The sequence below is a fragment of the Bombina bombina genome, chromosome 4, assembly GCF_027579735.1.
Source record: "Bombina bombina isolate aBomBom1 chromosome 4, aBomBom1.pri, whole genome shotgun sequence".
Classification (NCBI taxonomy): Eukaryota; Metazoa; Chordata; class Amphibia; order Anura; family Bombinatoridae; genus Bombina; species Bombina bombina.
This window is the reverse complement of record NC_069502.1, coordinates 46,159,839-46,182,817: the sequence shown is the minus strand read 5'-3', so window position 1 is coordinate 46,182,817 and position 22,979 is coordinate 46,159,839. Positions and strand designations below refer to the sequence as shown.

General features: G+C 37.2%; 1 protein-coding gene across 1 annotated transcript in view; it reads right to left on the bottom strand.

Moving 5' to 3' along the window:
* The window catches only part of ADGRF3 (adhesion G protein-coupled receptor F3), a 104,086-nt gene that overhangs the window by 61,321 nt on the left and 19,786 nt on the right, over positions 1 to 22,979 (bottom strand). The window contains exon 4 of the mRNA XM_053711001.1: positions 112 to 173. Coding sequence (XP_053566976.1) covers positions 112 to 173 — 62 coding nt within the window. The remainder of the gene's footprint in view (positions 1 to 111; positions 174 to 22,979) is intronic.

Below are 22,979 nucleotides of genomic sequence, written 5' to 3'. Positions count from 1 at the left end.
TGAAGTGCAGAGCTGATACTGCTGTATCTATTTAAGTTTAAATGTTCTTGCAGGTTAAAAAAAACCCTCTAAAAACAGCTAAAGAGGCCAATGAAATTGTTCACCACTTACCAGAGATGATAGCTCCGCCCACAACTGCAGATCGCTCACACCGAAGGTGGATTTTACAGGGCCTGAGTGAGAACAAATCATCATTATTAATGCAACTCATATTCAGATTACACACAGTAGCAATAGACTGTACTTATGGGCTACAGTATGTCACATAAAATATATGTTTTCTCTTCCTAGTCCCTACCCTTCTTTAATCTAGAAAAATTGGTTGACTATATGGTACGTTATGCTTGATCGATGTCAATTTTCTTCTTCATGTACTACTATGAATAATCTTGTTTCATTCTCTCTTATCAACCTTAATAAAAACTAAAATATATATAAAAAATATATATATTAACACATCAGTATAGGGTTGTGCCCTCCTGCTAATACATTAGTAAAAGTGTCTGCTTATATATTATATAGGATATAGCAATATATATGGGTTTATTGCTTAGAAATGATTGTTTAAAATATGTAGTTAATAAGTTAAATGGACACAAAACTATTCTCAAACCCTTGTGGTTTAAGAATCTATAAATTTCCCACATTTAAAGTAATAGATCAATTGTTTTTTTGATAAATGTAATTCCATTCTTACAGACTTTTCCGTCAAATTAATACACTTGCTTATAACATTTAAGAAACAACAACTTTAACAATTGTGCACAGAAATTAATAATTTACAGGAGTATCTAAATAACTGACCCACAAGGATTATGGAAGATTGGATTACATTCTAAATGAAACTGTGACCTTTGTTAAAGAGGACATAGATACTCTTAAATTTAAAACATTTGATGGGGACTTGTGGGATTATAAGAACAAAATGGTTTATCAGTAATAACTTAAAAAGAAGTCTAAAAGAAATAACAAACAGCTACGTAGTAGGGCCAAACAAGTCTCCTTCTCTGATATAGATATGTCACCTACAGAAGAGGATGATAACGTTTCCGCCATACTCAGTCAGGCACATGAAGACACTTCCACAATAGATAGTAGTGTGGAAATAAGAGAAGAAGCAGTAAATGTCCCATCCCAGTGTGTGTGTGTGTTGGGAGGGGAGCAGCATTCAATTATTGAAGACCACCATAGTCATAGCCCTGATACAGATAGGAGAGACATTCCTCAGGTTGTACAGACCAGTCAAACACCCACTCTTCCTGAAATATTAAAAGAAAAGAGAGAGCAATCTCGGATTTAGACTAGAAATATAACAGGGGGAGCCAGTGTAGAACAGGTTTTTCCAAAGGAACAAAAAACAAAAGTTATAGATATAGAAAAAGAGAGAGGAGGGGCAAAAAAGCAATATACAACAGGGAGAAAATATGGGCTATGAACCAAACGTTAGAATAACAAGTACAACATTTAAAAAAAAATTATATTTAATTTATTATTAGAATATGGTCACAATAACTAAATGCGAGAAAGACATACTTATACAATATACATTGTTATGACAAAACCACAGCTTATTTCTAGTACATTGTAGGGTGCTAATCATAGAAACAAATATGTACTCTACTCTCTTGTTATTTTCTTATTCCCTTTAACCTAGGAATATCAATGTCTCAAGTTAATACATATTTAGCCAACAACAAAGAGAGAGAAAGCACAGGGGGGAGAAAAAATATATGGAAGGAAGCATCCCCCCCACTCCCTCTCCTACTCCCGCGCCCTGCCCCATCCAGAAGCTCGGGAACATACCTGTAACAATTAAGAGACTGAGGTCTACTTGAGCGCCGACTAAATGTACCCAATGGACCAGGTGTGGTGATACCTAGCTCTCACCAAAGAGATAAATAGAAATTGAAATGAACCCAGGCGCCTGTCCTGACGGAGGCAGAGGTACTACTAACAATGGACTCAAATGGAGAAATTAAAATTTGAAATTTATTCAATACATACAAGTGACATCATGGATCCATGCTAAACTTTAAAATGACAGACAAATAAATAAAAATAAAACAATATAAAAAATGGCAATGATAATGCAATCAATAAAAGCAATAAAAACAACAGGAATTGTGATACTAATAGTCCGTAAAACCTTCAGGGTAACCCTTTGATGATAATGGTGGTGAAACACCAAAAATAATTATAAGTGATAGCTTCTATGTCCAATGGTGATCCAACAAAAAGTAGTCAAATAGATTGCCCAAAAAATAAAGTGATGATGGGTGAAAAGTACTTGTTTCATGGTGAGAAAAAAATAATGAAAAAAAAATGAGAAAAAAATAATATCCAATGAAAAAACAATAAAAAAAGTGTGTGCAAAAAATAGGCAAAAATATGTGCAAATGGTGCAAAAATATGTCAAAAATATATCCGTGTGTTTTTTTAAAGCTGCAGTAATACCAAAAAGCAAATAACGATGATTCTCCTTGATGTGCTCCGCAGCTCTCACTGCCAGCAGCATGCAGAGATATGGGAGAGGAAAAACTTGCAAGTGCTCGTGGACAGGTTACTAAGGTAACAAAAGCCTGACTGGGAAGGAAGGTGCTCGTGAACGCTTAAACTACTGGCGTCTGGCACCACTTTAGTTGTTCTCAGGTCCTGGGCACGGGAATGAGCCCAAACAGTTCCTCTCAACTCAATCCGCTATGTTATACACAGACATCAGACACGTTCTTTTCTATCTACTAACGATTTTCAGGACGTTGCAGATATGTAACATTCAGTACAGCCTCTGAAGAATCGCAGTATACAGAGTGTAATACTATTACTGAGAACAGCTAACTCAAGGACCTCCTTTATATACTTTATATAAAGTAATTCCGTCATCTGTTTCTTTTAATAGACCAATCCCTACCAAATTTATCTATAATATTAAAGTAGTAATTTCTTATCCGCAGATAGGCAAAGAAGTCATAGTTACGAAGCGTAAAATCTTGGCAAATATCAGAAAATGATTTGATTGTCCGAACGTTTGGGTCCTCCAATTGATATGAATAGACTAACTCTTTCTGTTTCCAATACTTAAAGGTCCTTGTGACCAGACTCAAAGCAATCCCCACATTACCACAAATAGTAAAAAATATGACAGTCAACCTGTTTATCTGTAATTCATTTGTATATTTGTGCCATGCAAGTACAATATAATAACTTGTCTTCCTCTATTTAATAGCTTTGGGTATATCATTACCTTTAATATGTAAAAGCCCTGTAATTGACAATGGGTATATCAAATCTTTTTCCATATGCATACAAGATACTAAATTGTTCTGAGAAAAGGATATTGGAACCTTATTGTAATAATATGGCTATATAGTTTCTCCTGAAGTGTTTTGCAATATAATCTATTGAATATGTCAGTAATTATTATTAAACACTCTAGGAGCAGTGCGTAAGCATTTAAGATACAATCTAGTACAATTTATGACTACACCTGCTGTAGAGGCAGGTTAGTCATTCGAAAAAAAGGATGCTTATATGCACTGTTATGATATCTATATTAGTAATTGAATTAGGTTACTGTGCCTTGAAAAACTAAAGAGATATTGTATGTTAAAAATTAACCTTTATTAATATCATTTAAAAAAAGACAGCTTTTATGGATGATAATACTGCCCTAAAGAGTTAAAAACACTCTCACTGTGCTTTGTGGATAAACAGCATATTATTCTTATGCTAAAAATGTAACAATAGGTCTTAGTAGTACTTTGAGCAGTAGATTGTAAATGAGAAATTAACTCAAGAGCTGTTATACAACTCTGGAGCCTCTTGGGCATATATGGCTCACAATAGTTTCTAAATTATTATACTCATATATGTTATTTGTAATCCATATATAGTTTGTAATATGTATTGGAACTCTAAAATTACTACTTGGGCTTTACAATTTAAGACTGCTAATATGTATAGGTACTAAAAGTATTGGTGCATACGATGGTGGCAGCTTACAAGTGGTAGATAAAACTATCCTACTGTTTTGGATAATTAATTTGCACACCCAAACGTGGGAAATAAATCTTAAAACAGTTATGTATCAAGATGTAATGTATTGTATTGAGGCTAGCCACTCCATAAAATAACTCTGGTAATGATATTGAATACCACAGTCTATATCGTAATGCTAGTGGAGTAATACCTATAGTAATGATCTAAATACTGCAGGATGTGCAATAGATTTACTACAAAGACAAATATTGAGTGATCACCTGTTGCTACACACTGTTATCTGTTATATTACATATGTATAAAATAAATGCTAGTTACTGCATTGTATATTTCGCCCAAATAAAGGGCTAGTAAATTTATTCAGGTAATATATAAATTATATTGATATATATAAAGCACCGTGTAGCTAAATTTGTTCAAAGTCTTAATTAAAAGGCTGGTTCTTTGAAGCGTTTTAATTAACTGTTCAATCCTGTCAGTATAGAAATGACGCCTAAGGCTGTGAACTATGTCCACTAAAGAAAACCCTATGTCAAGCTAATTGCAGAGTATCGAATACCCTATCAAAGTTAAATTGTGATGGATATTGTATATATCGTAATGAAATTCAAGTACTGAGCGTGCCTGCTTTATATTAAGATCACCATATAATTCATATGGAGACCCCTGACGCGGCGTTTCACTAACGCTCCCTCTGAGGAAGCGTTAGTGAAAAGCCGCGTCAGGGGTCTCCTCAATTTTTAACTTGCCTCACTAGTTGTTAATATTAAAAAAACTAGCATGCTTAATCTAAAAAAAGTAGCATACGTATTAGTCGTCTCAGCTTGGTACTAACGCTAATCATAGTCATATGAATTATATGGTGATCTTAATATAAAGCAGGCACGCTCAGTACTTGAATTTCATTACGATATATACAATATCCATCACAATTTAACTTTGATAGGGTATTCGATACTCTGCAATTAGCTTGACATAGGGTTTTCTTTAGTGGACATAGTTCACAGCCTTAGGTGTCATTTCTATACTGACAGGATTGAACAGTTAATTAAAACGCTTCAAAGAACCAGCCTTTTAATTAAGACTTTGAACAAATTTAGCTACACAGTGCTTTATATATATCAATATAATTTATATATTACCTGAATAAATTTACTAGCCCTTTATTTGGGCGAAATATACAATGCAGTAACTAGCATTTATTTTATACATATGTAATATAACAGATAACAGTGTGTAGCAACAGGTGATCACTCAATATTTGTCTTTGTAGTAAATCTATTGCACATCCTGCAGGATTTAGATCATTACTATAGGTATTACTCCACTAGCATTACGATATAGACTGTGGTATTCAATATCATTACCAGAGTTATTTTATGGAGTGGCTAGCCTCAATACAATACATTACATCTTGATACATAACTGTTTTAAGATTTATTTCCCACGTTTGGGTGTGCAAATTAATTATCCAAAACAGTAGGATAGTTTTATCTACCACTTGTAAGCTGCCACCATCGTATGCACCAATACTTTTAGTACCTATACATATTAGCAGTCTTAAATTGTAAAGCCCAAGTAGTAATTTTAGAGCTCCAATACATATTACAAACTATATATGGATTACAAATAACATATATGAGTATAATAATTTAGAAACTATTGTGAGCCATATAGGCCCAAGAGGCTCCAGAGTTGTATAACAGCTCTTGAGTTAATTTCTCATTTACAATCTACTGCTCAAAGTACTACTAAGACCTATTGTTACTTTTTTAGCATAAGAATAATATGCTGTTTATCCACAAAGCACAGTGAGAGTGTTTTTAACTCTTTAGGGCAGTATTATCATCCATAAAAGCTGTCTTTTTTTAAATGATATTAATAAAGGTTAATTTTTAACATACAATATCTCTTTAGTTTTTCAAGGCACAGTAACCTAATTCAATTACTAATATAGATATCATAACAGTGCATATAAGCATCCTTTTTTTCGAATGACTAACCTGCCTCTACAGCAGGTGTAGTCATAAATTGTACTAGAAGATACTAAATTGGCCTCCGTTATCCAATCACATGCTATCTTTACCAAAGCTACCCAGTTATAATATTTCTAGTTAGGAAAACCTAACACTGCGAATAAAACTTATTGAGATCCTTTTTCCTAATAAATAATGGCAAATTCTGACAGAAGAAGAGAATTTTGAGCAGTATGATCATCGTAATTAATTGGACTTTCGCAGAGATGGACAACGGAAACTGACCCCAGTTCTTAAGCTTCATAGCTATAGAGTTCCACATTTGTTTATAATTAATATCACACCATTTAGATGGATTCTTAGATAAAATAATCCCAAAATACTTAATCTGATTAGATACTTCTAAAAATGGCATTTCTTTAATACTTTCCCCATTTTTACACAACCATAGAATTTCTGATTTAGAAATGTTGATTCTGTAGCCGGAGAAGGAGCTATCATTTTTAGAATAGGGGTATTTTTCTTTGAATTCTTCATAAATAGCAATAAATCATCTGCATATAGTGACAAAACTAAACTCTTTTTTCCTACAGGTAGGTCTTCTAGTTCCTTCTGAAGACTATTTGCTTAAGATTCTAATGAGATATTAAATAATAGCGGGGAGATTGGACATCCCTGTCTAGTACCTTGTGCCATGTATATATTGGGGGACAGTTCCCCTTTAACTAAAATTGTAGAACTTGGGTTTTTGTAGATTAATCTAATAAACTCGTTAAAATGACCTTTAAATCCAAAATTTTCCAATGACTCAAATAGATGATCCCTGGTGATCAAATCGAACGCCTTATCATCGTTCATCGTAATCAGCGCTGCCTTGTTTTTCCTTTAGAAGTGCGGCCCTTCAACCAGTAGTGTAGAATCACTACTCTCCTATTTCTGGTGGGGTTTCTGCCATACATAAATCCCGCTTGGTCCTCATGTATAAGATGGCTCAGAATCATTTTCAACCTGTTTGCCAGTATAGATGTTAACACTTATAGTGGCTATTCAAAGGGATATTGGTCTGTATGATGTAACTAACTCTGGGTCTTTTTCTTTTTTTATTATTAAGTTAATGAATGAAGAAGTAAAATATGGAGATATCATCTCATTTTGTATATAATATTTGTTAAAGAGTTTTAATATAGAGGGTGAGATTTGTTCTTTAAGTATTTTATAAAATTCAGCGGGGAGTTGATCCAGCCCTGATGCTTTGTGTAATTTCATTGTGTCAATAGCCTTAAGGATTTCTTCTTTTGTGATAGCAGCGTTGAAATCTGTCAGTTTCCCTTTGTCTAACTTTGGGACTTTTATTCCCTCCCAGAATTTCCTTTTTTATATCAAGATCTATCTCTCCCTTCGAATATAATTTTGGGAAATATCTCAAAAAGGTATCCTTAATATCACTATTATTTGTGTATCTTGTTGACTTATCTTTAATGGCTGCAATATGGTTTTTACTTCCTTGTGCTGACAATAGCAAAGATAACCATTTTAAGGTCTTTTAAAATTAAAATATGCAGCCGTTTCTTTTAATTTCTTTTTGAAGTAATTTCTTGTTTATAAACAGGTCCCTTTCTAACTTTGCCTCTTTATATTTTTCCCATGCTCTTTTATCCGGATTGTCTACATAACTTTTATAACTATTTCTCAGGACTTGGATAACTGCAGTTCTCAACTTATTGTGACCCTCTTCCACTTGACTAACCATGCCTTGATTTCCCCCTAAGAAAGGCTTTGGCTGATTCCCAAAAAATGTCTGGTTTATTAGTGTATAACTTATTACACACCGTAAATTCTCCCCATTTCCCTCTTAGCCAGAGTTCAAACTGTGTGTTATGTAATAAATATCTTGTGAATAAGAAATTGTTATTCCCCTTCTGATCTTGTTTACAATATTGTAATTTTAGCGATATACTAGCATAATCTGATAAATATATATAATTTATTTCTGTTATCAGATCTACGCTCAATAATTTTTCACTAACTTAGAAAAGGTTTAAAAGTTTTAGATTCGCAAGTGAAAGATCTTAGATCTGGGTTATGACAAATTCCCAATACCAAATGTCTTTTAATTTTAAACTTTTACAAAAATCTGCCAAAATCCTTGCCTCTCTATTGTATTGTCTGGAGACTCTTGTGTTAAGTCTATCCAATTTTGGATGCATGGACATATTGAAATCCCCAGCGAGTATTAAATTTGCTTCGAAATGTGGTAGCAGTTTGGTATATAATCTTTTCCAGAACTCCATATCTATAAAATTGGGTCCATATAGATTACATAACTTGTAAATATTTTTATCGATTTGAATCTTCATAATTAAAAAATTTGTGTCTATATCTAATTCATGGTATAACATTTTTGTAAATATTTTATTATATATTTTCATGTGACAACACTGAAGAAATTACACTTTGTTACAAAGTAAAGTAGTGAGTGTACAGCCTGTATAACAGTGTAAATTTGCTGTCCCCTCAAAATAACTCAACACACAGCCATTAATGTCTTAACCGTTGGCAACAAAAGTGAGCACACCCCTACGTGGAAATGTCCAAATTGGGCCCAATAAACCATTTTCCCTCCCCAGTGTCATGTGACTTGTTAGTGTTACAAGGTCAGGTGTCAATGGGGAGCAGGTGTGTTAAATTTGGTGTTATCGCTCTCACACTGTCTCATACTGGTCACTGGAAGTTCAACATGGCACCTCATGGCAAAGAACTCTCTGAGGATCTGAAAAAAAGAATTGTTGCTCTACATAAAGATGGCCTAGGCTATAAGAAGATTGCCAAGATCCTGAAACTGAGCTGCAGCGCGGTGGGCAAGACCATACAGCAGTTTCACAGGACAGGTTCCACTCAGAACAGGCCTCACCAAGGTCGACCAAAGAAGTTGAGTGCACATGCTCAGCGTCATATCCAGAGGTTGTCTTTGGGAAATAGAGGTATGAGTGCTGCCAGCATTGCTGCAGAGGTTGAAGGGGTGGGGGGGGTCAGCCTGTCAGTGCTTAGGCCATACGCCACACATTGCATCAAATTGGTCTGCATGACTCTTGTCCCAGGAGGAAGCCTCTTCTAAGACAAACTTATATGGTTCAGATGGTGTCAAGCATGTGTGGCGGCAACCAGGTGAGGAGTACAAAGACAAGTGTGTCTTCTTCCATTGGCACAATTGGGTGCCTCCTCATCATGTGAGTACCCTGCATCTTTTATGTGATTATACTTAGTGGATAATTGATTCACACATATGGCGCCTCTGTCCTTTCCTTGTTATTTTCAGTCAAGTGTGTCTTGCCTACAGTCAAGTATGGTGGTGGGAGTGTCATGGTCTGGGCCTGCATGAGTGCTGCCGGCACTGAGGAGCTACAGTTCATTTAGGGAACCATGAATGCCAATATGTACTGTGACATACTGAAGCAGAGCATGGTCCCCTCCCTTCAGGGACGGACTTACACTGTTATACAGGCTGTACACTCACTACTTTACATTGTAGAAAAGTGTAATTTCTTCAGTGTAGTCACATGAAAAGATATAATAAAATATTTACAAAAATGTGAAGGGTGTACTCACTTTTGTGAGATACTGTATATAGACATGCATTAGAGCCCTTTGCAGTTAAGTAGATTAAAACATGAAAAATCACTGTGTATTTACTGTAAATATTTGACATTCCAATGTGAAGAACATTATAATGTGAAATATTCATATTTTTATGTTGGGTAAGTGCACTTGAGAATATGCGTTCAGGTTAGTGGGCAGAAGGGATTTTTTTCCACTATTTTTTCTCTATTGACTTCTATGGGGGAATAGGTTATCGCGCGCCTGATATTCTAAATTCGTCTTTTTGCATGTGTTTTTAGCATGATAGCGATAACTTTTTTACTTTCAACTCGTAATACTAGTGTAACCCGACACAAGCAAACAGCTTACTTCTAGCACAATTAGTGCTCTAGTGTAAGCGCTAAATAGCGCTCCACTTGTAATCTAGCCCTAAATCTAGAGGAAATGTTTTTGAAGCATCCCATAGAAGGATGGAGTCGGAACTAAAGATGCTTTATGATAACATGCATCTTACTAATCTCAAACACAATTTGACAGCTGCTGAAAAAACTGTTTTAGAGTCTTTACAGACCAAGGAACAAATTGTCATCAGACAGGCAGACAAAGGAGGGAACATGGTAGCGATGAGTAAAGACGATTATATCAGAGAGGCACATAAACAATTTTCTGATATAAATATTTATACCAAAATGAGTAGAAATCCTACATTGGATTTCCAGGAGCTTGTGTACAATTTGTTAGATGATGGATTAAAGCAGGTTATATTGATGAAGATACATTTAATTTTCTTAATGTTTTGGATCTCATCATCATAACAGCATCTTTATTTTTTAATAAAAGTACTGCACTAGGCAATATTTTGAGGTTAAAGTTGGTGGGTGTGGGGTGTTAGGAATAAAATGTCACTGAAAAGTGCCTTTCCATTGCGGTCAATGGGAATTGTGTGTTTCCAGTAAATATATATGTATAGGCTTATATACATATATATTTATGTGTTAATATGTGTATATACACATATTAACATATAAATATATATATATGTATATAAGCATATACATATATATTTATACTTGCTGCCATCGCTACGCAACGTACCCGCTTTGCTGGCGCAGATGTTCTGATGTTGTCTGTGACTGCATCAGAACGAGGTTCCCATAGGGAAAGCCTCTGTTTCATGGTGGAAAAGCCAATAGGATTTTTTTTACCTTAATTCCGATTGGCTGATAGAATTCTCCCAGTAAGGGGATCTTCAAGGGGTTAGTGTTAGGTTTTTTTTAAGGGGGTATTGGGTGCGTTTTAGAGTAAGGTTGGTTGTGTGGGTGGTGGGTTTTAATGTTGGGGGGGATTTTTAATTTTTTTTACAGGTAAAAGAACTGATTACTTTGGGGCAATGCCCCGCAAAAGGCCCTTTTAAGGGCTATTTGTAATTTAGTGTAGGGTAGGGCTTTTTTTATTTTGACGGGGGGTTATTTTGTTAGGGGGTGTAATTAGTTTAAAAATCTTGTAATTTGTTTATTATTTTATGTAATTTAGTGGGGGGTTTTTGTACTTTAGCTCATTTTATTTAATTTTATTTAATTGTATTTAATTGTATTTAATTTAGGGAATTAATTTCATAATAGTGTAGTGAAAGGTGTTAGTGCAACTTAGGTTAGGTTTTATTTTACAGGTAAATTTGTCTTTATTTTAGCTAGGTAGTTTTTAAATAGTTAATAACTATTTAGTAACTGTTCTACCTACTTAAAATAAATACAAACTTACCTGAAAAAAATTAAAATAAAACCTAAGATAGCTACAATGTAACTATTAGTTATATTGTAGCTATCTTAGGGTTTATTTTATAGGTAATATTTAGTTTTAAATAGGAATAATTTAGTTAATGATAGGAACATTTATTTAGATTTATTTAAATTATATTTAAGTTAGGGGGGTTAGGGTTAGGGTTAGACTTAGGTTTAGGGGTTAATAACTTTAATATAGTGGCAGCGACATTGGGGGCGGCAGATTAGGGGTTAATAAGTGTAGGTAGGTGGCGGCGACATTGGGTGCGGCAGATTAGGGGTTAATAAATATAATGTAGGTGGCGGCGATGTTGGGGGCAGCAGATTAGGGGTTCATAAGTATAATGTAGGTGGCGGTGGTGTCCGGAGTGGCAGATTAGGGGTTAATAGTTATAATGTAGGTGTTGGCGATGTCGGAGGTGGCAGATTAGGGGTTAATAAGTGTAAGATTAGGGGTGTTTAGACTCGGGGTTCATGTTAGGGTGTTAGGTGTAAACATACATTTTATTTCCTTATAGGAATCAATGGGGCTGCGTTAAGGAGTTTTACGCTGCTTTTTTTCAGCCGGGTCTCTCCATTGATTCCTATGTGGAAATCGTGCACGAGCATGCACAACCAGCTCACTGCTAACGTAAGCAGCGCTGGTATTGGAGTGTGGCAATGAGCAAAATTTTGCTTAACGCTCACTTCTTGTCTGGTTTGTAAAAACCTGTAATACCAGCGCTGTAGGTAAGTGAGCGGTAAGCATAAACTGCTCGTTAGCACCGCACAGCCTCCAACGCAAAACTCGTAATCTAGGTGTAAGTGTACAAAAAAAAATAAACACTAAGTTACTCAAAATAAAAAATAAATTATCAAATATTTAAACTAATTACACCTAATCTAAGAGCCCTATGAAAGTAAAAAAGCCCCCCCAAAATAAAAAAAAACCCTAACCTACAATAAACTACCAATGGCCCTTAAATGGGCCTTTTGCAGGGCATTGCCCCAAAGAAATCAGCTCTTTTACCTGTAAAAAAAAATACAAATACCCCCCAACAATAAAACCCCCCACCCACACAACCAACACCCACAAAAAAAACTTAATCTAAAAAACCTAAGCTCCCCATTGCCCTGAAAAGGGCATTTGGATGGGCATTGCCCTTAAAGGGCATTTAGCTCTTTTTCAGCCCAAACCCCTAATCTAAAATTAAAACCCACCCAATAAACCCTTAAAAAAAAACTAACACTAACCCCCGAAGATCCTCTTCAATCGACATCTTCTTCCGAATGAAGTTTCCCTTTAAATGCCGCCATCCAAGATGGCGTCCCTTAGATTCCGATTGGCTGATAGATTTCTATCAGCCAATCGGAATTAAGGTTGAAAAAATCCTATTGGCTGTTGCAATCAGCCAATAGGATTGAGCTTTCATCCTATTGGCTGATCCAGTCTATCAGCCAATCGGAATCTAAGGGACACCATCTTGGATGATGTCATTTAAAGGGAAACTTCATTCGGAAGAAGATGTCGATTGAAGAGGATGTCTTGAAGATGGAGCCGCTCCGCACCGGATGGATGAAGATAGAAGATGCCATCTGGATGAAGACTTCTGCCGGCTTGGATGAAGACTTCGGCCCGCTTGGATGAAGACTTCTGCCGGCTTCGATGAGGACTTCTGCCGCTTCGTTGAGGATGGATGTCCGGTCTTCAAAACTGTAAGTGGATCTTCGGGGGTTAGTGGTTTTATTAAGGGTTTATTGGGTGTGTTTTATTTTTAGCTTAGGGTTTGGGCAGAAAAAATGCCCATCCAAATGACCTTTTCAGGGCAATGGGGAGCTTAGGTTTTTTAGATTAGGTTTTTATTTGGGGGTGTTGGTTGTGTGGGTGGTGGGTTTTACCTTTGGGGGGTATTTGTATTTTTTTTACAGGTAAAAGAGCTGATTTCTTTGGGACAATGTCCTGCAAAAGGCCCTTTTAAGGGCCATTGGTAGTTTATTGTAGGCTAGGTTTTTTTTTTTATTTTAGGGGGGGCTTTTTTATTTTCATAGGGCTCTTAGATTAGGTGTAATTAGTTTAAATATTTGATCATTTATTTTTTATTTTGTTTAACAGTGTTTATTTTTTTTTTGTAACTTAGTGTTTGTTATTTTGGGTAACTTAGTTGTTAGTTTTTTGTAACTGTAATTTTTAATAGTAGATTTAAATAATTTGAGTAGAGTTAGGTTTTTAACTAAATAATATATTTAATTTAATTTGTAATTTAAGTATAATAGTTAGGGTAGATTAATTATTAGTTTAATATAGTTTAATGTAATTTTAGTATAACAGTTAGGGTAGATTAATTAATAGTTTAATATAGTTTAATTTAATTCTAAAGGTAAGTTTAAATTTATTATAAGATAGGGATGATGTAATTTTAATATACAGTTAACGGGTTGTTAGGTTTAGGGGTTAATAGGTTAATTTAGTTTATGGCGATGTGGGGGGCTGGCAGTTTAGTGGTTAATAGGTTTAGTAAGTGGTAGCGATGTGGGAGGACAGGGGTTTAGGGGTTAATACATTTATTTAGTTATGGTGGGCTCCGGGAGCTTAGGGATAAGGGTTAATACAGTTTATTAGAGTTGCAGTGGGCTCCGGGAGCAGCGGGATAGGGGTTAATAACTTTATTTAGTTGCGGCGGGGTTCGAGAACGGCGGGATAGGGGTTAAACATTTTAGTATAGTGGCGGTGTTTAGTGACAGGGTATAAATAAAGCTGGGAAAAAGCCGAATAGCAGCGAGATCGATGACTGTTAGTTAACAACAGTCCGCTGCTCATCGCCCGTAGCTTTTTTGTTAAATATGGAGAGCGTATTCAGGTCCACAGCCGCGATGTTAGGCGATGTCAGACGAGCGTATTGGTGCCGTGGAATGCCAGAAAGTTGACTGCTTGATAAATAGGCCTCTTGTTGTGAACGCCATTCATAAAGTGACTACATACATGATGACTTTGTCTGACATCTTATAGTCACATTATTATGCTCCTTATGTCTCTTACATCATAAACACACTATTTATATCTAAATTGTTGAATAAGTTATGTTCATTGTTTATTACTTGTGTATGTTCCTATATACTACTTCATAGAAGCATTACTACATAGAATAATTAAGACTAAAATGAGAGCTTACATCCACTGAACTCAGATACAGTATCCCTACTCATTGTAGCATATCAGGGGGAAAAAGAATTCAATTGATACTAATTGTATTAGTTTATGTATGCAGCTAAGACATGACTTTAAATAGTGCACAACTCAGCTTGCTCTTTACATCTTGTAATCTGAGATGTCTATAAAGCTGTGCAAAGTAAGCTTTTTATGAGCACCGTTTGGAGACCTCTAATTCAGACTTTCCAACCTGCAAAAACGCATTTCAGGGAGGTGTCTTCACCCGCTACTGCGCCATACCCCCCCACCCCCCAGTTATATATTGGACAACTTGAAACCCTAAATATGATAGAGACTTATCATCAAAGTAGCTTCCCACTAAAGTCACATTAAAAAAAAGTAGCTTTATTGCACAACCACATACAATAAACCTATTTCTTTCTTAATTGGCAACAAGCGTACGATTACTGGAAAAACATAATTTAAGAACTTACCTGATAAATTCATTTCTTTCATATTGGTAAGAGTCCATGAGCTAGTGACGTATGGGATATACAATCCTACCAGGAGGGGCAAAGTTTCCCAAACCTCAAAATGCCTATAAATACACCCCTCACCACACCCACAATTCAGTTTTACAAACTTTGCCTCCTATGGAGGTGGTGAAGTAAGTTTGTGCTAAGATTTCTACGTTGATTTGCACTTCTCAGCATTTTGAAGCCCGGTTCCTCTCAGAGTACAGTCAATGTCAGAGGGATGTGAAGGGAGCATCACCTATTGAATGCAATGGTTTTCCTCACGGTGATCTGTGATGAGAGTAGGAAGTGACGTCACCAGATTGGGGGCGGGGCTTTAGTCCGTTTGTCGCAGTTAGTGAGATCAATGCTACCAGATGTATATTTCCATGCTCTACAATAAAATAGAGTTGTACCATCTTTGCTGTGTCCTGCATGTGTCCTACATCTCATGACATAGGGGCCTAGTTATCAACGTGTCTACTTACCTGCCTTCGCCAGTTCAATACGCCCGCCTAAGCTCGCCTACCATCGCCGCCGCAGAACTGAAAAATTTCGCCTAAGTTATCAATAAAGCTGTCAAAAAGCCGCGCACCAAGTACGGGGCGATGAGCAGCGGACTGTGATAGTTATCACTCATCCAATCTCGCTGTTCTTCGGCTTTTTTACAGCTTTATTGCTAGCCTGTCACTAAGCACCCACACTAAACAACACTGTTCTACCCCCTATACCGGCGCCTCCGGAGCCCCCTGCAACTAAATAAAGTTATTAACCCCTAAACCGCCGCTCCTAGACCCCGCATCAACTCTTATAAATGTATTAACCCCTAAACCGCCGCTCCCGGACACCGCCGCCACCTACATTATACCTATTAACCCCTATCCTGCCCCCCCCATACCACCGCCCTCTATAATAAAGTTATTAACCCCTATCCTGCTGATCCCGGACCTTGCCGCAACTAAATAAATAGTTTAACCCCTAAACCGCCGCTTCCGGACCCCGCCGCAACCTATATTAAACTTATTAACCCCTAATCTGCCCCCCTACACCGTCACCACCTATAATAAGTTTATTAACCCCTATCCTGCCCCCCCTACACCGTCGCCACCTATAATAAATTTATTAACCCCTATCCTGCCCCCCACTACACCGCCGCCACTGTAATAAAATTATTAACCCCTAAACCTAAGTCTAACACTAACCCTAACACCCCCCTAACTTAAATATTAATTAAATAAATCTAAATAATATTTCTCTTATTAGCTAAGTTTATCCTATTTAAAACTAAATACTTACCTTTAAAATAAATCCTAAAATAGCTACAATGTAATTATTAATTATATTGTAGCTATCTTAGGGTTTATTTTACAGGTAAGTATTTAGTTTTAAATAGAAATAATTTATTAAGTATAGTGTAGTGTTAGGTGTAATTGTAACTTAGGTTAGGATTTATTTTACAGGTAAATTTCAATTTATTTTAACTAGGTACAATAGCTATTAAATAGTTATTAACTATTTAATAGCTACCTAGCTAAAATAAAGAGAAATTTACCTGTAAAATAAATCCTAACCTAAGTTACAATTACACCTAACACTACACTATACTTAATAAATTATTTCTATTTAAAACTAAATACTTACCTGTAAAATAAACCCTAAGATAGCTACAATATAATTAATAATTACATTGTAGCTATTTTAGGATTTATATTTATTTTACAGGTAACTTTGTATTTATTTTAGCTAGTTAGAATAGTTATTAAATAGTTATTAACTATTTAATAACTACCTAGCTAAAAGAAATACAAAATTACCTGTAAAATAAATCCTAACCTAAGTTACAATTAAACCTAACACTACACTATCATTAAATTAATTAAATAAATTAACTACAAATAACTACAATTAAATACAATTAGATAAACTAACTAAAGTACAAAAAATAAAAAAGCTAAGTTACAAAAAATAAAAAAATAAGCTACAAACATTTAAAAAATATTACAACAATTTTAAGCTACTTACACCTAATCTAAGCCCCCTAATAAAATAACAAAGCCCCCCAAAATAAAAAAAATTCCCTACCCTATTCTAAATTAAAAAGTTCAAAGCTCTTTTACCTTACCAGCCCTTAAAAGGGCCTTTTGCGGGGCATGCGCCAAAGAATTCTGCTCTTTTGCCTGTAAAAGAAAAATACAACCCCCCCCAACATTAAAACCCACCACCCACATACCCCTAATCTAACCCAAACCCCCCTTAAAAAAACCTAACACTACCCCCTGAAGATCATCCTACCTTGAGTTGTCTTCAGCCAGCCGACGATCGATGGAACCGAAGAGGAGATCCGGAGCGGCAGAAGTCATCATCCAAGGGGCGCTAAAGAAGTCTTCCATCCGGGCGATGTCATCTTCCAAGCGGCGTCTTCAATCTTCATCCATCCGGAGCGGAATCTGATCGGAACAGCCAATAGAATGCGAGCTCAATCTGATTGGCTGATTGGATCAGCCAATCGGATTGAACTTCAATCTGATTGGCTGATTCAATCAGCCAATCAGATTTTTCCTACCTTAATTCCGATTGGCTGATAGAATCCTATCAGCCAATCGGAATTGAAGGGACGCCATCTTGGATGACGTCCTTTAAAGGAATATCCATTCGTCGGTAGTCGTCGGGAAGAAGAGGATGGCTCCGCGTCGGCTCGTTTGAAGATGGCGCTCCGCTCCGGATGAATGAAGATTGAAGACGCCGCTTGGAAGATGACATCGCCCGGATGGAAGACTTCTTCAGTGCCCCTTGGATGAGGACTTCTGCCGCTCCGGATCTCCTCTTCGGTTCCATCGATGGTCGGCTGGCTGAAGACAACTCAAGGTAGGATGATCTTCAGGGGGGTAGTGTTAGGTTTTTTTAAGGGGGGTTTGGGTTAGATTAGGGGTATGTGGGTGGTGGGTTTTAATGTTGGGGGGGTTGTATTTTTCTTTTATAGGCAAAAGAGTAGAATTCTTTGGGGCATGCCCCGCAAAAGGCCCTTTTAAGGGCTAGTAAGGTAAAAGAGCTTTGAACTTTTTAATTTTGAATAGGGTAGGGAATTTTTTTTATTTTGGGGGGCTTTGTTATTTTATTAGGGGGCTGAGATTAGGTGTAAGTAGCTTAAAATTGTTGTAATATTTTTTAAATGTTTGTAACTTATTTTTTTTATTTTTTGTAACTTAGCTTTTTTTATTTTTTGTACTTTAGTTAGTTTATGTAATTGTATTTAATTGTAGTTATTTGTAGTTAATTTATTTAATTAATTTAATGATAGTGTAGTGTTAGGTTTAATTGTAACTTAGGTTAGGATTTATTTTACAGGTAATTTTGTATTTCTTTTAGCTAGGTAGTTATTAAATAGTTAATAACTATTTAATAACTATTCTAACTAGCTAAAATAAATACAAAGTTACCTGTAAAATAAATATAAATCCTAAAATAGCTACAATGTAATTATTAATTATATTGTAGCTATCTTAGGGTTTATTTTACAGGTAAGTATTTAGTTTTAAATAGAAATAATTTATTAAAGTATAGTGTAGTGTTAGGTGTAATTGTATCTTAGGTTAGGATTTATTTTACAGGTAAATTTCTTTTTATTTTAGCTAGGTAGCTATTAAATAGTTAATAACTATTTAATAGCTATTGTACCTAGTTAAAATAAATTGAAAGTTGCCTGTAAAATAAATATAAATCCTAAGATAGCTACAATATAATTATTATTTATATTGTAGCTATATTAGGGTTTATTTTAAAGGTAAGTATTTAGTTTTAAATAGGATTCATTTATTTAATAAGAGAAATATTATTTAGATTTATTTAATTAATATTTAAGTTAGGGGGGTGTTAGGGTTAGGGTTAGACTTAGGTTTAGGGGTTAATAATTTTATTACAGTGGTGGCGGTGTAGGGGGGCAGGATAGGGGTTAATAAATGTATTATAGGTGGCGACGGTGTAGGGGGGGCAGATTAGGGGTTAATAAGTTTAATATAGGTTGCGGCGGGTCCGGGATCAGCAGGATAGGGGTTAATAAATTTATTATAGAGGGCGGCGGTATAGGGGGGCAGGATAAGGGTTAATAGGTATCATGTAGGTGGTGGCGGGGTCTGGCAGCGGCGGTTTAGGGGTTAATACATATATTATAGTTGCGGCGGGGACCGGGAGCGGCGGTTTAGGGGTTAACATATTTATTATAGCTTGCGGTGGGCTCCGGGAGCGGCGGTTTAGGGGTTAATCAGTTTATTAGAGCGGCGGTGGGCTCCGGGAGCGGCGGTTTAGGGGTTAATCTGTTTATTAGAGTGGCGGTGGGCTCCAGGAGCGGCGGTTTAGGGGGTAATACATTTATTTAGTTGCGGCGGTGTAGGGGGGACAGATTAGGGGTGTTTAGACTCGGGGTACATGTTAGGGTGTTAGGTGCAGACAGATCCCATAGGAATCAATGGGATGTCTGGCAGCAGCGAACATGAACTTTCGCTATGGTCAGACTCCCATTGATTCCTATGGGATCCCCCACCTCCAGGGCGGCGGTTTGAAAACCAGGTACGCTGGGCCGGAAAAGTGCCGAGCGTACCTGCTAGTTTTTTGATAACTAGCAAAAGTAGTCAGATTGTGCCGAACTTGTGTGCGGAACATCTGGAGTGACGTAAGAATCGATCTGTGTCGGACTGAGTCCGGCGGATCGAAGCTTACGTCACAAAATTCTACTTTTGCCGGTATCTAGGGTTTGATAACTTAGGCGAATCAGCCTCGCCACAAATACGCTGCAGAATTCCAGCGTATTTGAGGTTGACGGCTTGATAACTACCCCCCATGGTGTCAGAAGTTCTTGCCTGCGCTTCTGTTTCAGGATCGATGACGATGTCAAAGTTTACCCCACCTGAGCCTTTTGACTTCTCTCAGCCTGCAGCTTGGCCCACATGGCGTGAGCGGTTTCAGTGCTTCAGGATTGCTTCCAAGCTGGACAAGGAGAGTGGTGAAGTACAAGTTAATTCTCTTTTATACTCTATGGGGGAAGATGTGGAGCCAGTGTTCAATACTTTTACTTTCCAAGAAGGGGAAGAATTTGATTTTGAAATAGTTATGAATAAACTCAGTGCCCACTTTGTGCCCACAAGAAATGTGATTCATGAGAGGGCTTGTTTTCACAAACGTGCTCAGCGTGTGGGAGAATCTGTGGAGTCATTTGTGCGCAGTCTGTATGAACTAGCTGAATTCTGTGAGTTTGGTGTTGCTAAAGAAGAACAAATCAGAGACAGAATAGTTATTGGAATTGCAGATGCTGAAGTCTCACTGAAGCTACAGTTAGAGTCTGATTTAACATTAGATGGGGCTATTAGGATGGCCCGCCAGAGTGAACTGGTGAAAAAGCAAAGTGCTGATCTGAGAGTATTGTGGATAAAGTGCAGCAGTTCAGGAGAGCTGCTAGTGAAAGAGGCACAGTGTGAGCGGTAGACCTAAGATAACAGATAGACCTAGAAGTGGATGGGCGCAGCATGCCTGATGCACACGGTGCAACCGTACCCATGATCAGAGTGTCATATGCCCTACTAAAGACAAAAGATGTAGAAAATGTAACAGGATGGGCCATTTTGAAGTGGTGTGTAAGACTGAATATATTAAGGAGATGCAGGTGGATAGCGACCAGGAGGGTCAAGAAGTGTCCTTTGTGGGGTCTGTTGTTGAACGGCCGGGTTCAGAAGATGATTGGAGGGTTACTCTTACTGTAATGGGAGCCAAAGTTGCCTTTAAGATTGACACAGGAGCAGACATCACTGTAATGTCTCTTGCAGCGTTCATAAAACTGCCTCAACAGCCCCAGCAGGCGAAAGCTACAACAAAAGTCCATAGTCCTGGTGGCCGCATTGATCGCGTGGGGAAATTTCTTGCCAGCTGCGAGTACAAGCAAAGGAAATTCACCATGTGGGTACATGTTATTAGAGGTCAGTGTGTTAATAATTTATTGAGCAGAAAAGCAGCCTGTGGTTTGGGCCTAGTAGCCAGAGTTAATGAAATCTCAGAAGATATGTTTGGTGAATTGGGCCTACTGAATTTCAACCCAGTCCGTATATCACTTAAAGGTGACGCAGTTCCATACTGCATTACCACTCCCGGTAGAATTCCGTTCCCGCTCATGCCTCAAGTGGAGAAGGAGCTTCTGCGTATGAAGAATATGGGGGTTATTGAAGAGGTTGTTGAAGCAACTGACTGGTGTGCCCCCATTGTGCCTGTTACAAAGAAAAACGGGAAGGTACGCATCTGCGTAGACTTAAAAAGGCTGAATGAGACGGTGACGAGAGAGAGATATGTGTTGCCGACACTTGAAGACATAGCTCCAAAATTGGTGGGGGCAAAGTTCTTCTCTACATTGGATGCTTCTAGCGGCTTCTGGCACATACCTCTAGATCCAAAGTGCCGCAAACTGACTACCTTTATTACACCAGTAGGTTGGTTTTGTTTTTGCAGACTCCCCTTTGGGATATCCTCTGCTCCAAAAATCTTCCAAAGAGAAATGAGTTCTCTCCTAAGAGACCACGTGGGCATGGCAGTCGTTATGGACGACATCTTAGTGTATGGGTCTACATTGGAGGAACATGATCAGCGATTGAGCTGTGTGCTGTAGACTATCAGAGAGTCCAGGCAGAAGCTAAACAAAGAGAAATGCCATTTTGGGAAAGCTGAGTTATGTTACTTTGGGCATATCATCAATGGGGATGGCATCAAGCCAGACCCGAGAAAATGTGTGCTATTGAACAGATGAAAAATCCTTCTGATGTACATGAGCTGAGACAAATATTGGGCCTCGTAAATTATGTGGGCAGGTTCCTTCCAGATTTATTCACAATACTACACCCTATCACAGAATTGCTAAAGAAAGATGTTGCCTTGGTCTGGTGACCTTCACAGGAAGAATCTTTTATGCAGGTCAAGTCCCTGCTGGGGTCTGCCCCAGTGTTGGGGTTCTACAACCCTTCCAAAAAGACTGTGGTTAGTGCTGATGCGAGCAGTTAGGTTAGGGGCCGCCCTCCTGCAGCTGAATGAAAACAAACTACAGCCCATCGCCTACTGTTCCCATACACTGACGGCTGCTGAGTAAAAAATATGCCCAAATTGAGAAAGAGTGCCTGGCTGCAGTTTGAACATGTGAGTGCTTTCAGCGTTACCTAGTGGGTTTAGAGAAATTTAGTCTGGAGGCTGATCATAAACCACTAGTCCCTCTAATCAATTCCTATGATATTGACAAAACACCCTTAAAGGGACAGTCTACACCAGTTTTTTTATTGTTTTAAAAGATAGATAATCCCTTTATTACCCATTCCCCAGTTTTGCATAACTAACACAGTTATAATAATACACTTTTAACCCCTGTGATTATCTTGTATCTAAGCCTCTGCAAACTGCCCCTTTTTCAGTTCTTTTGACAGACTTGCAGTCTAGCCAATCAGTGCCTGCTCCCAGATAACTTCTCGTGTACGAGCACAGTGTTATCTATATGAAATACGTGAACTAACACCCTCTAGTGGTGAAAAACTGTTAAAATGCAATCTGAAAGAGGTGGGCTTCAAGGTCTAAGAAATTAGCATATGAACCTCCTAGGTTAAGTTTTCAACTAAGAATACCAAGAGAACAAAGCAAAATTGGTGATAAAAGTAAATTGGAAAATTTTTAAAATGACATGCTCTATCTGAATCATGAACGTTTATTTTGGCCTAGACTGTCCCTTTAAAGGGACATGAAACCCAAAATATTTCTTTCATGATTCAGATAGAGAATACAATTTCAAACAACTTTCCAATTTACTTCTATTATTTAATTTGCTTCTTTCTCTTGTAATCCTTTGCTGAAATGTTTATCTAGGAAAGTTCATGGGCAGCATAGAACCTAGGTTCTTGTTGCTGATTGGTGGCTGCATATATAAACTGATTGTGATTGGCTCACCCATGTGTTCAGTTAGAAACCAGTAGTG